Genomic DNA, 19,308 nt, shown 5'->3' with positions numbered 1-19,308 from the left:
GGTTATGTGCCATGTGACATAAGCAGTGAGTGGATCTCATCAATCTTCAGAGTGAAAGTCCCATCCATAGAAACTGGTCCATTCAATTTCTCAAGTCCCATCAGTGGCCATAACCATCAATGGGATGGGACATGAGGGCAGTGGGGCCTACCTAGCCCGAGCGGGGCGGAGGGCGGGGCTTAGGGCATTTTGTTGTTGGGACGCGCTGATTGGCTGTAAGTAACAAGCTTTTCTAATTCTCCTCGCGGCTGTCAGCTGGGAGTCTTTTGTTATCCGGCTCGTCGCGGTCCTCCCCCGGCAGCTACACCGCCAACATGAAGTCGGTCACATAGCAGGGTGCTTTAAATATCTTTTTTTTTCTCAAGTCACTGCAGCTGTAAAGGTGAGTGTCCTTTTATGAATTGGTTCATTTTACACCGCGGGACACGGTATATTTGTGGAGACCAACAAATTTACTAATTGCAAACCGTCACGTTGTTGCTTGTTTAAGTGTTTCAGGTATTGTTTCCCCGCTTGGAGCTGTTAAGTTGACCTTAAATATTTGAACGCTTCTTAAAGCTACTTGCAACGTATTTATTTGTGCTTAAAGTCGGTGTGTGGCCACTTCAGGCTACAGTGGGCCGGTTCTTCACGTCGCATCCATTGAATTATTAATGCCGTGATGTAGTTTCTAATTATAGCATCACTGTAGCCAACAGAAGAGGGGAAACCATTGCCATCAGCACTTTAGTCATTCACAAGCTTTATTTTTTGCCACAAGTCAGACCAAAAAGAAAAAAAAATGCACCGGGGGGAAAGAAGTTGATTGCCTTTGCCGTTTGGAAATGTGGCTGGGGTTAATAAAAGCATCTGTTTCATAGAAGAGGGATGGAAATCATGGCTTTTTCTCAGAAATTGAAATTGTGGTTACCCGGCTTACTCTTTAAAATGTGTTGACTGGTTTCGGCTACAGGCAGGGAGGTGTTGCACCTGTCACCTGCACAACAAAAGCGGATAAAGTTGTGGAGAAAGGAGGGCCTCAGGATGGCTGAGGGTCCGAAGAAAAGGAGCAGCAGCAGCGGCCAGTCGGAGACCGAGGAGTCCCAGTCTGACGCCGGGAAAGAGGCAGGGAGCTCCGGGGTGGCTCTGAAAAAAGAGATCGGCCTGGTCAGCGCCTGTGGCATTATAGTGGGTAAGTCAGTCAGTGTGGTGGTCCCTTCAGTAGTGTCAAATAAAAATGTTGGTGAACCATGACACAAAGGAAAATCAGATCCATTTTATTTAACTTATGCTTAAAGAGACCAGGTGTCAGTCTGAGTGATGTGTGCAATGCGTTTATTTCATGAGCACTTGTCACGCTATAACAGCACATAAACAAAGTTTACCTTCATTTCATTACATATAGTAACTTGATAGTCGTCTGTGTCAACCACAAATGAAAAATGTGCTGCTGTGGCATTTTCAGGGCTGTGCTCTCAAAATGACTTGTGAAAATCAATCATTTTCTTTGTTCTCTTTGAGATGGATATAACATTCATAGTGGGTAGGCCTATGCCCTTTCTGATGATGTCAGAAATGGTTAAGTCGGATAAATGAGGTTGCCAAGATTTCAGATAGTGTTTACCACCTGATGTTAGTTGTATATCTTCAAGGAAGCAGCTCATATCTATGGTGACTGAAGCATACATTCTCCTCTACAGCTGGGGAGGAAATGTAGTTATGGGTGTGGCCGCTGTATCACTGCAGACGTTTGCATGGCGTTTAAGTAAGGGGTTAAACGCTGCTGCTTGTGGAGTCTCTCCACTTAATTAATTTTTCTTTCCAACCTGAGCCTCTCCCTGTCTGGATTGCTGGCCAGTGTCAGTGCACAAGCAGCATCGTACATCTTACACATGCCCGTTCAATGTCACTCTCATGCTTCCAGGGATTTGTTGGCTGCCATCAGACCTCCTCAGTCCCTCCGTGCCTCCCACACATGCAGAGAAAGTCGATAAAAAGTAATCCCACTAATGCTTGCCCGCCGGTGTCGAGATTGCAATTTCCATTACCATCAGTGGCATGGATGGTTTTGCAGTGGCTGCACCGTTCACAGGGAAGGCCCTGTAGCCTCCCCACTTTTTATGTTGACCCAGATATGATAAATAGATTATTATGGATGGAAGAGTGCAAAGACTCATAACTGGGGATGGGTTAATCCATTTCCAAGCTCTGCAATGCCATTTTTATCTGTTTTGTAATATTTTGACTGTATCCCTTTATTGAATGACTGCACTGTGCAGTCCAAAATTGAACATGGATTTTATTGGGTTGAAGCTGTAATTACAGAGTACCGTATCCTGTTTCTTTGATCAAGGGGCAGAGTCAATGCTATCACTTCAAGTTCATTTATTGATAACCCTTAATGCACTGGGAAAAATCATCACATAGGAAACCTGACATCACCTGTCTGAGTTTGATTCCAACCACAGTAGGTTTGATATGGGATGAATTTGATCTGTATGAGCCAATTTCATTTCTATTTCAAGCATACATGATCTGCCACAGCTAATGGTGGCAGACCTTCAAAGTAGTAGGTACTAATGATGTTTTCTTAGTATGGGATCCTGTTTGGTGTACCACTGCTCCAAACAGCAGCTGACTTGATGAAATGGGATTTCAAGTTTTTACATGTCATCTGTCTCTAAGTCTACATAGGAAACTGGGGATCAAGTTACGGGAAACGGTCACTTTCCGTATACAGTACTCAATCTGCTCTGCCTTTGTTTCACCATCCAGAGAACTTATCTTTGTCATGCTCATTTTTATATGTTGCTGTTTCTCTCTCACTGTTTGTGAACAAGTAAAATCTGCAGTACCGCCTGGCCTGATACAGAAGATTGATGACTCAACAATCCATGCTGGTTGTTTAGGTTTATTTGGAAGACAATTAATTAAAGCATGTAGTGCAGCAGTCCCTTAATGAGCGTCTGTTTCTTAATCTGCACTGTGTCTCTCTGTCTTTCGCTCTCTTAGGCAACATAATTGGATCGGGCATCTTTGTGAGTCCTAAGGGGGTTCTGGAAAATGCTAGCTCAGTGGGGCTGGCCATCATTGTGTGGGTCGCCACAGGAGTTATCACAGCTATTGGCGCTCTCTGCTACGCCGAGCTCGGCGTGACCATCCCCAAGTCGGGGGGAGACTACTCCTACGTCAAGGACATCTTCGGAGGATTGGCTGGGTGAGAGAAAAATGGACTGTAATGATGAAAATGTCATCACTCAGTACAAGTACACGTGGAAAAAGATAGCGCTGCCCCATGTTAATAAATGAGATTGCATATTTCTTTTAAAGGTCAATGCTGATTTAACTTAACACTTCAATTTTATGTGTTTTGTATCTAATTAGATGTGTTAATATTTCCTTGTTTTTCATCTTTTTAATTTGAGGAATCTGGCTTCAGTTTAACTGCGTCCCCACTGACAATTCTGCCATAAATAAAAGGAATCATAACAGTGACAGTATCATTTGTAAGGCAACATAGTAAACAGGTAGTTATTTCTGGCAGACACTTCAGTTTCAGTCATGCTCAAGGACAATGCCTATGTTAAAACAAAAGATTTGTTGAAAAAAAAATATTAAGGCGGCATTTTTGCTGTGATGGATTACTTATTACATATTTTTCAAGCCTGGGGAAGATGTTTTTCATACCAGCTGAAAATGAATGGCAGCAAATGGCCTCAAGGGAGAGGGAAATGAGGCCTGATATCTAACGTGACAGAAGACAGTTTGTGGACACAGCTAAGAATTATGTAAATCATGATGCAACCTAAACACTTGTAACAAACTTAAAAAAAAAGATCTGCTTTGTCACTTCAAGTATGCTAAACTTCAGTGTAGTGCTGTCAGTATTATGCTACATGGTGCATACATAAAAGAAGATTCAGAAATCATCATGGTAAAGTTGCACCAAGTCTTTTTTAATTAATTAGAAGTTCCAGTTATTTCAGTCCCATTCACCACACACACACACACACACACACACACACACACATACTATAATGCCACTTCCTCATGGCCATGCACACTTGACAGTAACCCCCCCTTTGTGGTGTAGTTGTGTATTTCCAAAAACCCCAGGATGTTGCTGACCCAGTTCTACTTATTCCTCTTGTCTTTCACAACAATGGATGAGTGCACATTGTAGAGTAATTCTGGTAGCTGGTATGCTAAGTTGGCAATTAGTTCATCTTGTTATCCTGCTACATTTTGCCGTAATGAGGGCTTGTATTGTCCTCGCATACAGTTGTACTTGTGTGTGGCTGTGTGTGTGCACATGCTGTTGTGCGACATAAGTCTATTGCCATGTCTCATTAAGCTGCTGCCTGTATTATTCCCCCAGGTTCCTGCGTCTGTGGATTGCACTGTTGGTTATCTACCCCACCAACCAGGCTGTGATCGCCCTCACCTTTTCAAACTACGTGCTGCAGCCCCTCTTCCCCTCCTGCATCCCCCCAGAGAATGGGCTGCGCCTGTTGGCCGCCGTCTGCCTGCGTGAGTCATAACGTTCAGCTGTATTTGAAGATTAAATTGGCCTTTGTTGAAGTCGGTGCATTTTGTCTGCTGAAGGCTTCATGGTGGCTACAGATACAGTTCATGATGGAGCACAGCAAGACCATTCCACCGTGGTGAACGTTAATCCCATTTTCCAGAGTCCCGTATGAAATTTCTATTTGTTTGTTTGTGGTAACCTGCACCTAGAGGGATTTGGTTAACATTTCACTTATGTTTTCTAAATCCCCAAACAAATCTCGTTGTAGCTAGGAAATAAGCTTTTTTATCATCCCCAGGTCTGACTGATTTGTGCTACTACATGCTAAATTTAACATATTACATATTAAACTTTCTTTCTTAGTACCTGACTGCAACACATCTCATAGATATTACTTGAAATAGGGTTAGATGTAACTGCAGAATATTAGTGAGAAGTTGGGTTTCCAATATGAAAACAGAAACATAAACAAACATTATTGCGGACATTTTCTTTACTTTTTAACGGTTAAATCCATTTGCAGTGTCCAGTTTTTATACCTTCATTGTTCCAGTGTTTACATTTTTGCTGAGCATCATAGACATGGTAACCCTTGCCTTTCCTCCAGTTCCAAAACATTCAAATGTATTTGGTCAGGATAAGAACAAGTTTTCAGTCAGTTTTTTTTTTTTAATGCATTTTTAGGCAAGTTCTTATGAAAATTTTATAGACACACTTTTTCACCATGTATTACATTACTAGGCTTATTTCGCCATCTCAGAGATCTAGTTCAAATATCGTTTGGAGCTGAATGAATGTGCATAGCATCTAGAGGGAGGCAAATAAATCAAGGCATCTGTTTGTCTGATAATGGCATGTAAAAATATACAGGACTTTTTGAAGGGTAAGAGAGGAGCCCACTGGAAAATGGGCTTAAAACATTATCACTGTGGCTGGAATTATGCTTTAAGCTGTAGTTGGTAACTTTACACGCCGGTGGCTCCAAACGGCAGTGAGAGATAACTCTCTGAAAAGTTTGAACTTGCTGATGCTTGTAAATTACATTGCAATATTTTTAGGCTATAGCACGATAAACAACATATATCTTTGAAATCTCCTCTAAAGCACGTCATAAATACTTGATTCAACCGACGCATACAGTCACATGATGACTGTAGTGGGGCTTGGCAGTATGAACAAAAAAAAAATCATATCATTGATTAAAAACCTTGATGCTTCCATATTGTGACGACATTGTGGAGAGGAATATTGATGCTTTAACAAAATATTTACACAATGAGATTTTTTGATAAATAATCATCAGTAATGCTATATAAGAAGTGGGTAAAATCTAATAATAGAAAAGTAAGAACAGTCAGTCAGTCCAGAAAAATAAATCACTTTACTGTAATGCAGCTTTTAAAACCAGGTGAAGACAACGCTATGTCAGATCATGATATTAACATGTCCAATATCCCAGCCGATATCTGGTCTGATATCACAATATTGATATCATGTTGATATATTGTCCAGCCCCAAGATAGGCTGTGTTTTGCACTTAAGTTCTGATTTGTCATTTCCTGTAGATGGAGAGATCTTCAAACGCAAAACTAGAATTACATCAGACAAACAGGAGAAGATACTGTCTTCTCTATTGCAGTCAAAGTTAGGGATTTAGGCTGATAAGACAGCTGCATTTTTACATAAATATCTTGCCTAGTGTAGCTCTAGACTGCTGGTATCTGAATAGCAAAATCTTTCTGTGTGCTGAAGAGTCTTTTAGTTCTGTCATAAAAGCATCACATAATGTTGTGATATTTAAAGTGCTCGGAACTGGCATCAGCTTAGACAGCTGTGAGAGAGAAGAGAGAGAACTCTGTGCAAAAAGCAGTCACCTCAACCAATCTGTCTCCTGCGGTGTTTCCCACTTGGAACCTATTGAACTCATTAAAGCATAATTTTAGTTGACACTTCTGTGTCACGTCTTCCTTTTTCAACCTGCAGCCCACAGGGACAAGCTAGTCTACTGTCAGTATGAGATTTTGTGCAGCTCACTTTGACAGGTTTTGAAGAATCCTGTTAGTGCTCATTATAGCAGGTGCTCGGGACAGAGCTGCAGGTGAGCCTGGTAACACTTCACAGGCCTCTGGCAAGTGATGTCCAGGATGACCCAGGTGGGCTCTGTTAATGAGCAAAAAGGATCTCTAACTGGCTCAGGAATTTTATTTTTGTCTAATCATTTTCCTGGGGATGTTTGACTTCTGTCTGGTAAATAGCCTGACTTACCTGTCTCTCTGTGTGGAGGCTGCTTGTTTGTTTTAAGGACAAACTAGCCCTCTGTGGTGAAATGTCTACCAGGTGAATATAAAGAACAAATAAAAACACAATGAGGAAACATGATGACTGAAGTAACTGAAAATTCAAGTTGCTGTGTTGACACTCAAGTTGCACTTGAGCTCCTTTTTTAAATTCTTTACAGAGAAAAAGCAGCAGAAATAGAGATGGATTAGAATGACAAAACATAAGAGTAGGCAGAGGGAATATCTAGAGCGTGACAAGATATGTGAACTATACAATACATTTTATGCGTACATGCATCTGATTGCTGCCTTCGCCTTCATTAGCCATCAATTTGTGGCAAAGCTATGGAATGCAGTCATCTCCCCACAGTTATCACATAAGATCCCGCTCATAACATACAATTTGTGGAAACAACAATTTTGGGTTTAAAAACTGTGCAAACGTCAAATTGATTAACTGATTATTTAAATTGTGTGAGGAGAAAGATATTTTAAAAACTTGTGCCAATTTATGGAAAAGTTTGTACAAGCATTGTCTCTGTTCCATATTTTTATAATAGAAAGTGAAGTCTGTGAGCATTCTCAAAGTGAATTATAAATGACTTCTACATAGCCCTCAGAGATCTCTCCAAGTCTTTGGATCAAATTAATTGGAGGTTGAGTGACAGGCTCAATATTAAGTGGAATTCCAACAGCTTTTAAGGAAGACCATAACTGCAAATATAAGAGAAAAGAGTTTGGTGAAATATTATGTGTTTCCCTCAGGTCCTGTAAAGTACCCAAGCCATTTTCATTCATAATATCACCTTAAGTATGTATGTCAGCATTGTGCCATTTAACTGATGAAAATGCCACTCTCCAGTCCGTAAGGCAGAATTATGAAAAATGGGAGTGCTGACATGCCGTTTAGTTTTCCATTTATAAACCTTTTCCATACTTTGCCAGGTTTCGCTTGAGCTCCTTTTTATTTATTTTTTTCAGCTTGACCAGTTGCATTAATTTATTTTTAGGCACATATAGTATGTTAGTAGGACTGTAGAACTCCTCACACACCTTGTAGATCAAACCAGTTTCGTTCTGTCTTATGATATGGACCTGTAGTTATGATGTATCCTCTTCCTGTCCACAGTGTTGTTGACATGGGTGAACTGCTACAGTGTGCGCTGGGCCACGCGGGTGCAGGACGTCTTCACCGCTGGCAAGCTGCTGGCATTGGGCCTCATCATAGTCATGGGCTTCGTACAGATTTGCAAAGGTACACTAGATGACTGGTTGTTAGTCTGTCTTCTTCTCTCATGGAAGCTCTGTCTCTCCTAGCGCCATCCCTCTGTCTGCCTCTGTTTCTTTCTTTGTCCATGTCTGTATTGCTCAGGACACAATTCTAAGATGTAGAGGAAAAAATGAGGACTGTTACAGAGGGGACGGTTTAGCTACCATCACAATACAGTCCCCTCGTGCCTCCCACGGGATTTCAGTGATCCCAACGTGAAAGAGGGATTAGAGTCCTTCATAGCTCTTCATCCCACTCATAATCCCCAACCGCACTCTATGCACCCACATTGCCAAGCCCAGCGAAGCAAGCCTTACTCACTCACTCATATCGTCAGCTCGTATCCCACTTTATGTGGGACAGGAGCTGGAGATACCAACTGCTTAGTGTATAACAGACCCTTAGTCCACACTTCTAAGTGATCATGCTTTGATACTCACCTGTGTCTTCTGTACTGTGTGAATATGTGTGCAATTAAATGTACCTCATCAAATGATAAAAGTCGAGGTAAGTGTTTATCTTTTTGGGAATTTTATGAGCCAAGTTCTAAAAGGTAAATCTAAAGCATGAAGTATGGGGAATATGACAGAATCTTTTAAAGGCCAGTCCAGTCTATATCAGGATGGATGTTTGCACCAGAGTTATTTAAAACAGTGCATCTGCAATTAATTACTTTGAGGAACCTATGACTGCAGTCAAACTCAAAACTTAACAGCAGTTATTCAAAATTAATAAATCTGAAAATGAAAACATGACCTGCCAGAATACAGGTCTGCATGAACAGGTAGTCTCAAAAAGCACCAATTAACTTTAAGAGCTTTTAATGCCCTAATTTTGAGGTAATTCCTTGTTAGAAATCGTCAGCCTTTTGAAGGACCTGCAAACACTGTAAAAGACATTAGTGTCTGGTGCCCTCTGCTGTTCAAGGTTGTTGAATGTGAGTAGGTACTCGGAGATGAAGACTTTTGTTCAATAAAGCTTTGTCTTTGTTTTGTTCCCAGGTCACTATTACTGGTTGGAACCAGCACATGCCTTTGAGACTTTCAGAGACTATGATATTGGCCTCATAGCTCTTGCTTTTCTGCAAGGCTCCTTTGCATATGGAGGCTGGAATTTTCTCAACTATGTCACGGAGGAGCTGGTTGACCCATATAGGTGAGCCACACACATAGATACACACATATACCTCATCTGAAATTACTCCTGCCAGTGGGCCGCATGTAGAAAAGGTACTTGTGCACATTTTTTGCACTTAAAGTAAAATCTTGTGGAAGTTAATGGTTGATGAAGCACTGTTATTGTTCAGTGGGTCTCAGTCATTTTCTCTTAAGTGTATAACAAAAGCCAAAATGTTTCTAGCACTGTCAAGTGGCAAGAGCCACAGACAGTCTTAATGTTATTTTAGCAAACTCTTTGAAACAATCATATGATGAAATCACAGGACAAGTGATTTTAGGTAATATTATTTGCCTGAGTCGGGCAAGTGCTCTCTTTTTGTTCAGTGTTTGGTAAAAGCATTCATGAATGTTTTTTTGCTTTGGCAACATCACCTGCAATGTGATGTTACATTACAGTGTTTCACTACCAAAAGGCATGTATAACCCCAGAAGCTAGAAAAGACTAGATAACATGAAAATGCCAGCTTTTTTTAATCTTGTCTTTCATCATACAGGAACCTGCCCCGTGCCATCTTCATCTCAATTCCCTTGGTCACCTTTGTCTATGTCTTCGCCAACGTGGCCTACGTCACAGCTATGAGCCCACAGGAGCTGCTGGCCTCCAATGCTGTTGCAGTGGTGAGAACAAATTCGCCCAAATCATCACAGTCAGTGTTCGGTTCGTGCATGTATGAAATACATGCCGCTAGTAGCTTCTTTATATTTATGTTTTGCTGATCAGTTGCATGCCCATCATTGTAGCATAGTTTCTTGCCCTTTTACATGTCATTCTGAAATATCTTGGTTAGTTTCTACTATTTTTGTATGTGTTTGAACCATTTACCCTTTTCTCTCTTTCTGTCTCTCTACTCCTAACGCTCTCTCCCAGACGTTTGGAGAGAAGTTGCTAGGAGTAATGTCATGGATCATGCCCATCTCTGTGGCGCTCTCCACCTTCGGGGGGGTCAATGGCTCCCTCTTCACGTCCTCGCGGTCAGTTTGTGCTCCCCAAACCCCCATTTCTCATCCTCATCTCCCTTGTTCCCCTCTCTTTGTAGCTTCGGTGAATGCTATGCTTTTGTGGTGTCATTTTCCCAAGTTTTGGGCTATAAAGATGCACAGGGAGAAACAGGCTTAAGCATGGTAAAAATGAAAAAGTAATTAGGAATAAAGCACATAAGCGTTAACACCAACACACCATCTTCTCTATGCAGATTCTCATTCAAACCTTCATTTTCAGATGAGTAAATTAAATATAAACCTCTTTCTGATGATTTCTTCTTTTATGTTAGTCAGATGGACTTTTACGTACCTGGCCAACATCTTCAACAACAGGCAATAATATGGAAAAAGAAATATTTTTGTAATATCAGTATGCATAGACACTCATATGTTTGTTAACATGCTCATTGCACCAGGTGGTTTCTGTGTATTTACTGTAACACAAATTGAACCAGACATATTAACACTTGCCTGGATTCAGATTGTGTGGAAAAACCCTCCATCAGAAAATTGTCTAGAAGCACATGTGAAACTGGGAATGTGATCCTACTTGAACAATAGGTTCCGCACTGCTGACTCAGCTGTGCTCTTGGTCCTCCCATCTCTCACCCTGATGCAAATTGGCTCTCAATCGTGACACTGGTGCTCCCATAGAATCGCTTGAGTTGTGTGTTGTCGATGCACATCCTTGAGCCGTTTCTTCAGCTGCCAAGCATGCATGCTAAGCAACCACCAGCTGATTCTGCTCTCAGCACAAGTCGCCTTCGCTTCTTTCTCTCTCAGACTGTTCTTTGCTGGAGCGAGGGAAGGCCATCTTCCACGTCTGCTGGCCATGATTCATGTCGGCCGCTGCACTCCCATCCCAGCCCTGCTGTTCACTGTGAGTCCCTCCACATACGAACACAAAATTGTTTACTTCTTATCCTTATTCCCGATGACTTTTCCCTGTCAGCAGCCATCACTTCCACTCCTCTCGCCCCCATTCAGTGCATCTCCACTCTCCTGATGCTGTGCACCAGTGACATCTACACCCTCATCAACTACGTGGGCTTCATCAACTACCTCTTCTACGGCGTCACTGTCGCTGGGCAGATTGTCCTGCGCATCAAAGAGCCCAACATGTATCGCCCCATAAAGGTAAAAGACACTGTCAGACCAGTTTAGTGGGAGGTCTTACAGCTAACCCCTTTATCCAAATGTTGATCATGATTTGGTAAATTTCCATGCGGTCTACACATTCTTCCTGATATATTTGATATTGCTATGCCTGTTTAAGGCTTCAAAAGTCACTTAATTTTTTGCTAGAGGTCATGCTTTGGCACTTTTCTTTCTTCAGTCATTCTTCACTCCTCTGTTAAAACATAACCCATGTTAGATAAAGTATCCAAGCCACTGGTTAAAGTCATCCATGTTGTATGACTGTATTGTAGAATAATGATATGATCACACCTTTTAGATTAGATTTAGAACGGTTACATTCAGTGTTCTTAAATGTTCACAGAATGAAGTCGTTATTTCTGGAGCTTGATATTTCCACAGGAATTATACAGAATATATCAGTCATTTTAAAATACTAAAGCTACGAGACCTCAATTTTTTTGTTTACTGCATTTTAAGGAAGCATACAGAAGTGTGCTTAAGAGATATTTGAGGTTTTACAACAGATTCTTGTTTCCCAGTGAGTGATCTGTCCACCCTCATCCTTCAGGTGAGCCTGATCTGGCCTGTGATCTACCTGCTGTTCTGGGCATTCCTGCTGGTTTTCTCCCTCTACTCAGAGCCTGTGGTCTGCGGTGTTGGTCTGGCAATCATGATGACCGGTGTCCCTGTATACTTCCTTGGAATATACTGGGAAAATAAGCCACAGTGCTTTGACACCAACATTGGTGAGGAAATCCTGCCATTTTAAATAAAGGGTTATGGAGGATCTTAATTAATTTAGTAAAGAGTACATGCTTCTGAGCTGCTGGATTCAAACTCACGTGGCATAAAATATAGCCACACCCCAATATGCAAGTCTCCGCCTTCCTCCAAGAGAGAACTGAGAGTAGGAACTTCATCTAAGCCAACTATGGCAGATGACCCCAAAACACAGGTTTTTATGGATATAAGCAGGCAGAGGATGACATCTAATATGCTACAGTTCCCATTGCTTGGAAGCCTGGCAATAAAAAAAAATGCAGTGAGGGCAAACCACAATCTGGGCTGCTGCTCATATTCAGCAGTGTTCTTAATTGGTTTGAACACCAGAGAAGGGGAATTACCGCAAAGAGGGTAGACAAGTCCATTATGCTTAGGAGACTGGAATCAGATTTGTTTTTACTCACCACACTAATCCCTGGTTGAAGTGTACTCGGGTAGTTTAAACCTAAACAAATCAAATACAAAACAACAACAAATTAAACTTTTCCTCAACCTGAGGAAATGATCAGTGATTGTCACACCTTTAGTGAAGTGGATTCAGAACATGAGATAAGGAACAAGCATCTAGGCAATGCCAACCTAGTTGTGGTACATATAAATGCAAAGTGCTGTTAAGGTCTGACCATCTAAGAATCATGTAAAGAATGTTTTCATTGGAATTACGAGTTTACAAGGTTCATGTAAAAATGATTTAACCAGTCTCTCCCTTTTCTCCCATTGTACAGGTTACATGACTCATCTGTGCCAAAAGTTGTGTTTGGTTGTTTACCCAATCATGGAAGAGAGCTCGAAGCCCCATGGGCCTGAAGGGAAAGATAACGAAGGGGATGAAGGAAAGCCCATAAACAGCTGATTGAACATGTGCACTAACAGAAACACAGACATTTATTCACACCCTTAGAGGGTTGAGAAAAAAAGGCCTGGAGAAGACTCCTAGAAAGAGGAACCACAAGATATTCACCTGATTTAAATTTAAATGTTGAAGGAATGTGTGTAGTGCTGAAATTTCTTTCTCGAGGTTTTCTTTGACTGGCCTTAATCCTGAACACCACTGCCTCAGTGTAATTCTGCCTGGTAACAGGCGTTTGAGATGCAATATCGCTTATTTTGAACAGAAGTTTTGACCCACATGGCCATTTTTCTTGTCTTCAAACTAGGATCTAAAATGTCTCTTTTTGTATTGTCTTTATTATTGTGTCCTTGTTTGTCTGTGGACAATGATTTGAGGTGGATGGAAGATTATTTTAATGTTCAAGCTTGTGCATATTATGTCATTATCATAACACTAACATGAATTGACAGTCCCACTTTTTGTGTGAGTCTCACTGCATTTATTATTTCTTTGTAACCCTCTCTTGTTTGCCCATTCGAAAATTGGAATTTAAATTCTGATGGAACAGCACTTAACATTGCAATCATAGAACCAGAATTTTTACCCTGGGAAAAAAAAATCAAAAGACAGATGACAAGCTTTATGGAAATGTAATTTTTACTTCACTAGTTCATGGAAAGGACTGAAATCTCCATTTGCAGAAAGAGGATACACAACTTGTGTCATGAAAGTCACCTTGTGAGTGAGAGAGTGAGTGTGGCAGAAAAATACAAGTCGAGTGGTGAGACGTTATTATGGTTCCAGTGGACATGTTCTCATACTTTGTTAAATTACCCGATTTAGATTAGCTCTAGTTGGCTGCTTGCTTTAGCCATGAATATCAATCATAGCTAGACCGGAGGCTGGGAGAGAGAGAAGAGAAGACTGTTGGTTACTGTGCAGATGAAGTTTGCTTCAGATATTTCTACTAACTTAATTCTCTCAGTGAATGCATTCTATTGTTATTTGAATCTTGACTCAGTGATTTTAAATATACACATGGAGGAGTTGATGGGACTGTCATCCCTTCAGTGCCCATTTTCTGGGAAGGGATGACAGACAATTCTTTCACACCTTCCCAGGAAATTGAGCCATTCACTCTTGGCCTCTTGTGAACCAAACAACTGTTGTTGACTCCTGGGTTCAGGTGACTCCACCCACACTAATGTTGTTGTCACAACCGGGAGGAGCACTAACAAGCCAAGTGTTATCAATGACCTGGAAAACATCCCCACACCGGTCGGGCAGAACTAAAGAAGCCTCTTGGATGAGAAGAGAAACGTCTTCAAGAATATATTAACAGTCCAGTTGCTCTCGATTCAGCTCTCCTTGGCTAACCATGACCTGGATGACTGAGGATTTTCACAGATGATGGGTCCAGTGGTTTGGATTTTACGAGACAATGAACATCAACACATTTGGCCAGAATTCACTGAATGTTCATTGAATCAACCCAAAATTTAAATGTTAACTGAAAGTACCAATCAAAGTGCTTTCCATTATTCCATCATTGGGGGCTGCCACCAATGTGAAAAATGTCTTGTAATTGACTGATCTATGAAAATTACACAACAGAACATTGTAGAACAGGACAAATTTCTGGAAAGCATGAATTCTTTTAAGATAAAGTGCCTGACCAAAAAAAAAAAAAAAAAAGATAAATTCGTGAAGTGAAAACAATTCAGCATGGAATCACACACATCTGCAGTATGGAACAATGTACAATTTGGGCATCAGTGTCATAAAAGTTGCCAATCATAAGGTCATCTACACATTAGTGTGAAGATGTGTTTCTCCTCAATCTAAAAGCATTTACGTGATCACCAAACTACATGGTTATTTCAGGCATTTTAAGTTAAAAGATCAGCTGTCTCATTTCTAACAAATACACTGATCATCCTCCTGGACAAAAAGACTTCTCATTTTCGACACCAGAACAAACTGGAAGTTGTGGAGACAGAGGATGCATCACGGTCTGCCCTCCAGACAGCTGACCGAGACTTCTGTAACAGGACCAAATTGTAATATTCAAAAATAAAAAAAACTCTCAAAATGAAAATCCAACTGATTTTGATGTTTTTAAACTGTAGGTTGTGAGGTTGTGCTTCCCATCAAACTGCATGATGTGTAGATGTGGCCCAGTTTGCCAATATAGCTTGGATAATTAATCATTTGGTGGTGCTTTGGAGTCAAATTTCTCTCTGCAAATTGACATTTAAAAAGTTTGCCATGAGCAAAAATTAAATGTTTCAAACAGCAGGTTGTGTACTGTGGGTTACAGTGGGTTTTTAAGATTTCAATCAAAAGGAGTGCGGCAAACTCCAACAGCAATCATCTCTGTCAACCACACGGCCAGACATAAATGTGGTATTGCATGAGAGGCACCAGGACTGAATAGTGATAATAAAGGCAAGATCTTTGCTATCATCATCCATCTGAGCTCACTTGGCCTGTTTCTTCTGTGTGAAACCATAATTAAAGCTCATAATCCTCTCTGACAGTGAACCCATGGTAATGGAGTTCTTAATTAAAAACTGAAACACAAGCTTCAGCTCATACTGTACCATTCCTTTACATTACATCCACCGTGTAGCTGTCTGAAGTGTGAGGCAGCTGCTGGGAGCTGAGCAGGCAGGCTCTCTTCACCAAATGTCAAAGCAGGACTGACTGCAAAAGCGACTTTAGAATACAATCAAACCCATATTTCTTTAAGTCAACAGAATCAAAGAGAGCAGCCAGAGGAGTGTTCAACATGGCATTAAGCTTTGATGGCAAATTTGTCAAACTAAAATAAGTAGGCCGACAGCTTGTGCACTCCTTCAAGCCTAATGGATTTTCAGAATCGTGGATCTGAGGACAAAGTTCCTGCTGTGAGAATACAGTGTGATTTCTGCAGCAGGAGCCATCATTGATATCTCTGTAAAAACCTCTTGTGGTAAGATCTAGAGGTCGCCCGGTAGTGGATTTTTAAAGGCCAACATAATAAAGATAGTTTGGGGCAGGAAAAAGCCAAAAGCTGCTTAATCGCCCAAAATAACCCCTCTCACCACGCAGGAAAAAAAAATGACTGCCTGAAATGAACAATCTTTGACTCTATTAGAAACCGGGTAACTGTTGAAATGAACATCTACATAAAAGTAACAAACACCTAAATAAATGTATAAATAAATATGGAACACCAAAAGTAATTACTAAAAAAAATGTGAAACTGAAAATCAAACTGTAAAAAAAAATCTACTTTGTAAAATAATTCAGTGGGTGGGAGCTCTTTTCATTTTTGGAGCAATTTTATCCCCTTAAAGTCAGTGATCCCAGTTGAGAAGCCAGATGTTGTAATGGACGAAACAGAGTTTATCTGCAATGTTGAGCTTTCCACGAGGAATAATGTCACTATATTATTTTCTACTTTTGCACAATTACGTCAGTTATTGTATATGATTGTTTCCTTATCGTTTACAGCACTTAAACTATTATTTTTTCATGTTATTCATAAGTTTATTCATATGTGAAACGTTTAAGCTGCTTATTCATTCCCCTTTGCCTAAGGACAAAGTAAGATTTGTGCAGGGTTAGCGTTAGTCATTTTAGTTTCCTGCCTGTCACTGTCTGAGCCAAGTTCTGTCAATGATGACAGTTTGTAAAATGTCATATCAGTGCCAAGATCCCAAGATGGGTATGAACCTCTCACTTCCTATCGCTTCCTCAAAACACAAACAACCCTCAAATTCTGTAAAGGTTATCAAGATGCATCACATGACAGACATTCCACAGCTTCCTTTGCACAGACGTTTCAGGAGCTCTGTCACTTGACAGAGAGACACATGTTGAGTGTTGTGTGTAGTGACAGTCAGAGGAGGATCCACACTTACCGGCTGTGAAACACAAGCTCCAGCATCAGCTCCAGCCTCACGCTGATCAGATCAGACTCGACACGGTGTTGCTGCTCTGCAGAGAAGTGCTGCTGTTAACCAGAGGATGAGCAGCAGCAGATGAACATGCAGAATCTCCACAGATCAAGCGAAGACATTCCTTGTTATGACTCATGCTCAAACTTCAAATGTCTGAATAAGAGTTAACAACTTCTGTGATGCATCAGGATGTCACACTGTGAGACTTCCAATGGTATCTTAGGAAGAAATTATAATCACAGTTTTGTAAAAATGGGTCCAAGAATCCTGTTGTTTTTTAGTATGTTTGTCTTTGTTTTGTTCTTCCTCTCAGCTAAATTTCCACTGGAATCAATACTGTATCTATCTATCTATCTATCTATCTATCTATCTATCTATCTATCTAAATTGTAGAAATTATAGGAAGTTTTTACAGGAAATGATGTTGTATCTTGACAATGCTAAATCCGATTAACAGTAAATTTGGTAAACATGCTACCTCCAGCCACAGGGGGGCACTATACCAGAAAATGGCCTCAAGGACATGGGAATGAAAGGTGCAATTTCAGTGAAACTTTGTACAGAGACACAAAGCAACAGCTCCTTAATCCTCAATTAAAGAGAAGTCTAATTTTACCACATGGAAGCTACTGAAATTGCCCCAACAAGCGACCTTTCTCACAGCAGCCATTTTGACATGAAATAGCAGGGCAAACACTGGTGTTACTATTGACATTAATTCGGGTTGTGTTGTATTAAGGTCTAGCAGGGCTGAGGTCCTGCTGTGGTGCATGCTGGCTCCCTGGAGAGGCCTTGCTACACTTAAATGCAGAACCTTAATTACTGTAACTAGTAACACCTGTGTTTACCCTGCTATTTCATGTCAAAATGGCTGCTGTGAAAAGGGTTTATTAGAGCACTTCACCAGTGATTGCTGTTAACTCTGTATTTTCCCTGGCAGACAGAGGGAGTCTAAAGATCCTCATTTAGATGCAGTTTTACATACTTTAACAGTACAAGGGTGAGGACTGAGGAGAAGCAGTGTCGCAGCCTAATATGGTTGCTGGTTCTGACAGGTTCTATTTAGTGGAGCTGGGTGACATATCAATATCATATTGATACCATGGTATGAAACTAGACATTGTCTGGGATTTCAGGCATAAACTGATGTCTTTTCCTAGTTAGTTTCAAAGGCTGCCTTACAGTACAAAAATGCAATTTTCTGAACTTCTTTGACTGTTTTAGCTGGATTATCATTTGTATCTACCTGCTTGATCATATTCACATTACTGATGATTGTTTGGCAAAAATCTATGGTGTGTAAATATTTTATGAAAGCAACAGTCATCCCTACAATATCATCACATTATCAGTATCAAGATACTTGGTCATCGCCCAGCCGAGCTATTTAGGCTACTTTATTTGTTCCAGCTTCTCTAAAGGACATTTTCCAAAGAATCTCCACCTGCACACACAGAGGCCACACTGAGAAGCAGCTGCACATACCATACACCACTGCACCATCAATGCAGTTCCCCATTAATCACCATAGCATTCCTTTAATTTTATTAGGATGTATAGTATAGTCTAGAGCTCAGTTATTACAGTGAGTGACCTCATCATTCTTTACGGCATTTATTTTATTTTATTTGTATTTATTAGTCAATTTCATCTCCAGTGTTATTTCTGTAGGAATGTGTAGGGCAAAAGTTTCAGCTATAGTAGCTGAATGGTATTTTAAACTTTCGCACTGGTGCCTCTATAGAATGTTAATATTAGGATTACCTCAGTTGTTTTCTGAAAGCTCACGCTGTCTAGGACTGCATAAAGCAGCGAGCTCCTGTTGGCAGCAGACCGCATCTTCACCTCATGCATTTTTCATCCACCTGTTGATACACCTGACGTGAGGGGGGCGGAGTCTGCGCCAGCAGAGATCAAATTGCGGAAGCGATGGCAGCATCAAGTATTAGCCTTCCTGGCCGCCTCAAGCTGGCCACAAACAGCCAGAATAAGACCGGGCCACTAGCGATCCAGCCTTCAAAATAAGCGCAAGTTTTTTTTTTGTCTGCATTTAATAATTCTATTGTAGAGTTTTTATTCCTGCTCTTAGTAGACGCAGATTTATTTACTCACTCCCAGTGTTATAAACTATTGAATAAGGTTGGGAACATAGGGATCTCCTTGCCATGAAGTCATACTTGGGCAAATTTAGGTGCAGGGAACGGCACATTCTTATATTTTCTGTAAGAATCACGCAATTCCCCCTTCTTAAAGATAATCAAAGTTTACTATGACCTTACACCTAACCTTCTTTAGTTACATTTAACTATTTGACCTTAAAAACACTTTATAAAGTTGCAATCCGTTTTTTTCCCCATGAGGCTTTTATTTTGAAATGGTTTGTCCGGAGGT

The 19,308-nt window shown here is 40.7% G+C and overlaps 1 protein-coding gene across 1 annotated transcript; it reads left to right on the top strand.

The window, feature by feature from the left end:
- Positions 1–231: 231 nt before the first annotated feature.
- On the top strand, positions 232–15,441 carry slc7a8b (solute carrier family 7 member 8b). The gene is made up of 12 exons (XM_030074410.1): positions 232–382; positions 953–1,171; positions 2,992–3,196; positions 4,358–4,509; positions 7,916–8,041; positions 9,058–9,211; positions 9,729–9,852; positions 10,103–10,206; positions 10,999–11,095; positions 11,203–11,352; positions 11,924–12,101; positions 12,864–15,441. The coding sequence occupies exons 2-12, from the start codon at positions 1,024–1,026 to the stop codon at positions 12,989–12,991; spliced, it is 1,566 nt and encodes a 521-aa protein (XP_029930270.1). The 5' UTR covers positions 232–382; positions 953–1,023; the 3' UTR covers positions 12,992–15,441.
- The last annotated feature ends 3,867 nt before the right edge of the window (positions 15,442–19,308 follow it).

This window comes from Myripristis murdjan, chromosome 17 (genome assembly GCF_902150065.1).
Source record: "Myripristis murdjan chromosome 17, fMyrMur1.1, whole genome shotgun sequence".
Taxonomy (NCBI): Eukaryota; Metazoa; Chordata; class Actinopteri; order Holocentriformes; family Holocentridae; genus Myripristis; species Myripristis murdjan.
The sequence above is the reverse complement of the archived record's forward strand: the minus strand, read 5'-3'. Positions and strand labels throughout refer to the sequence as shown.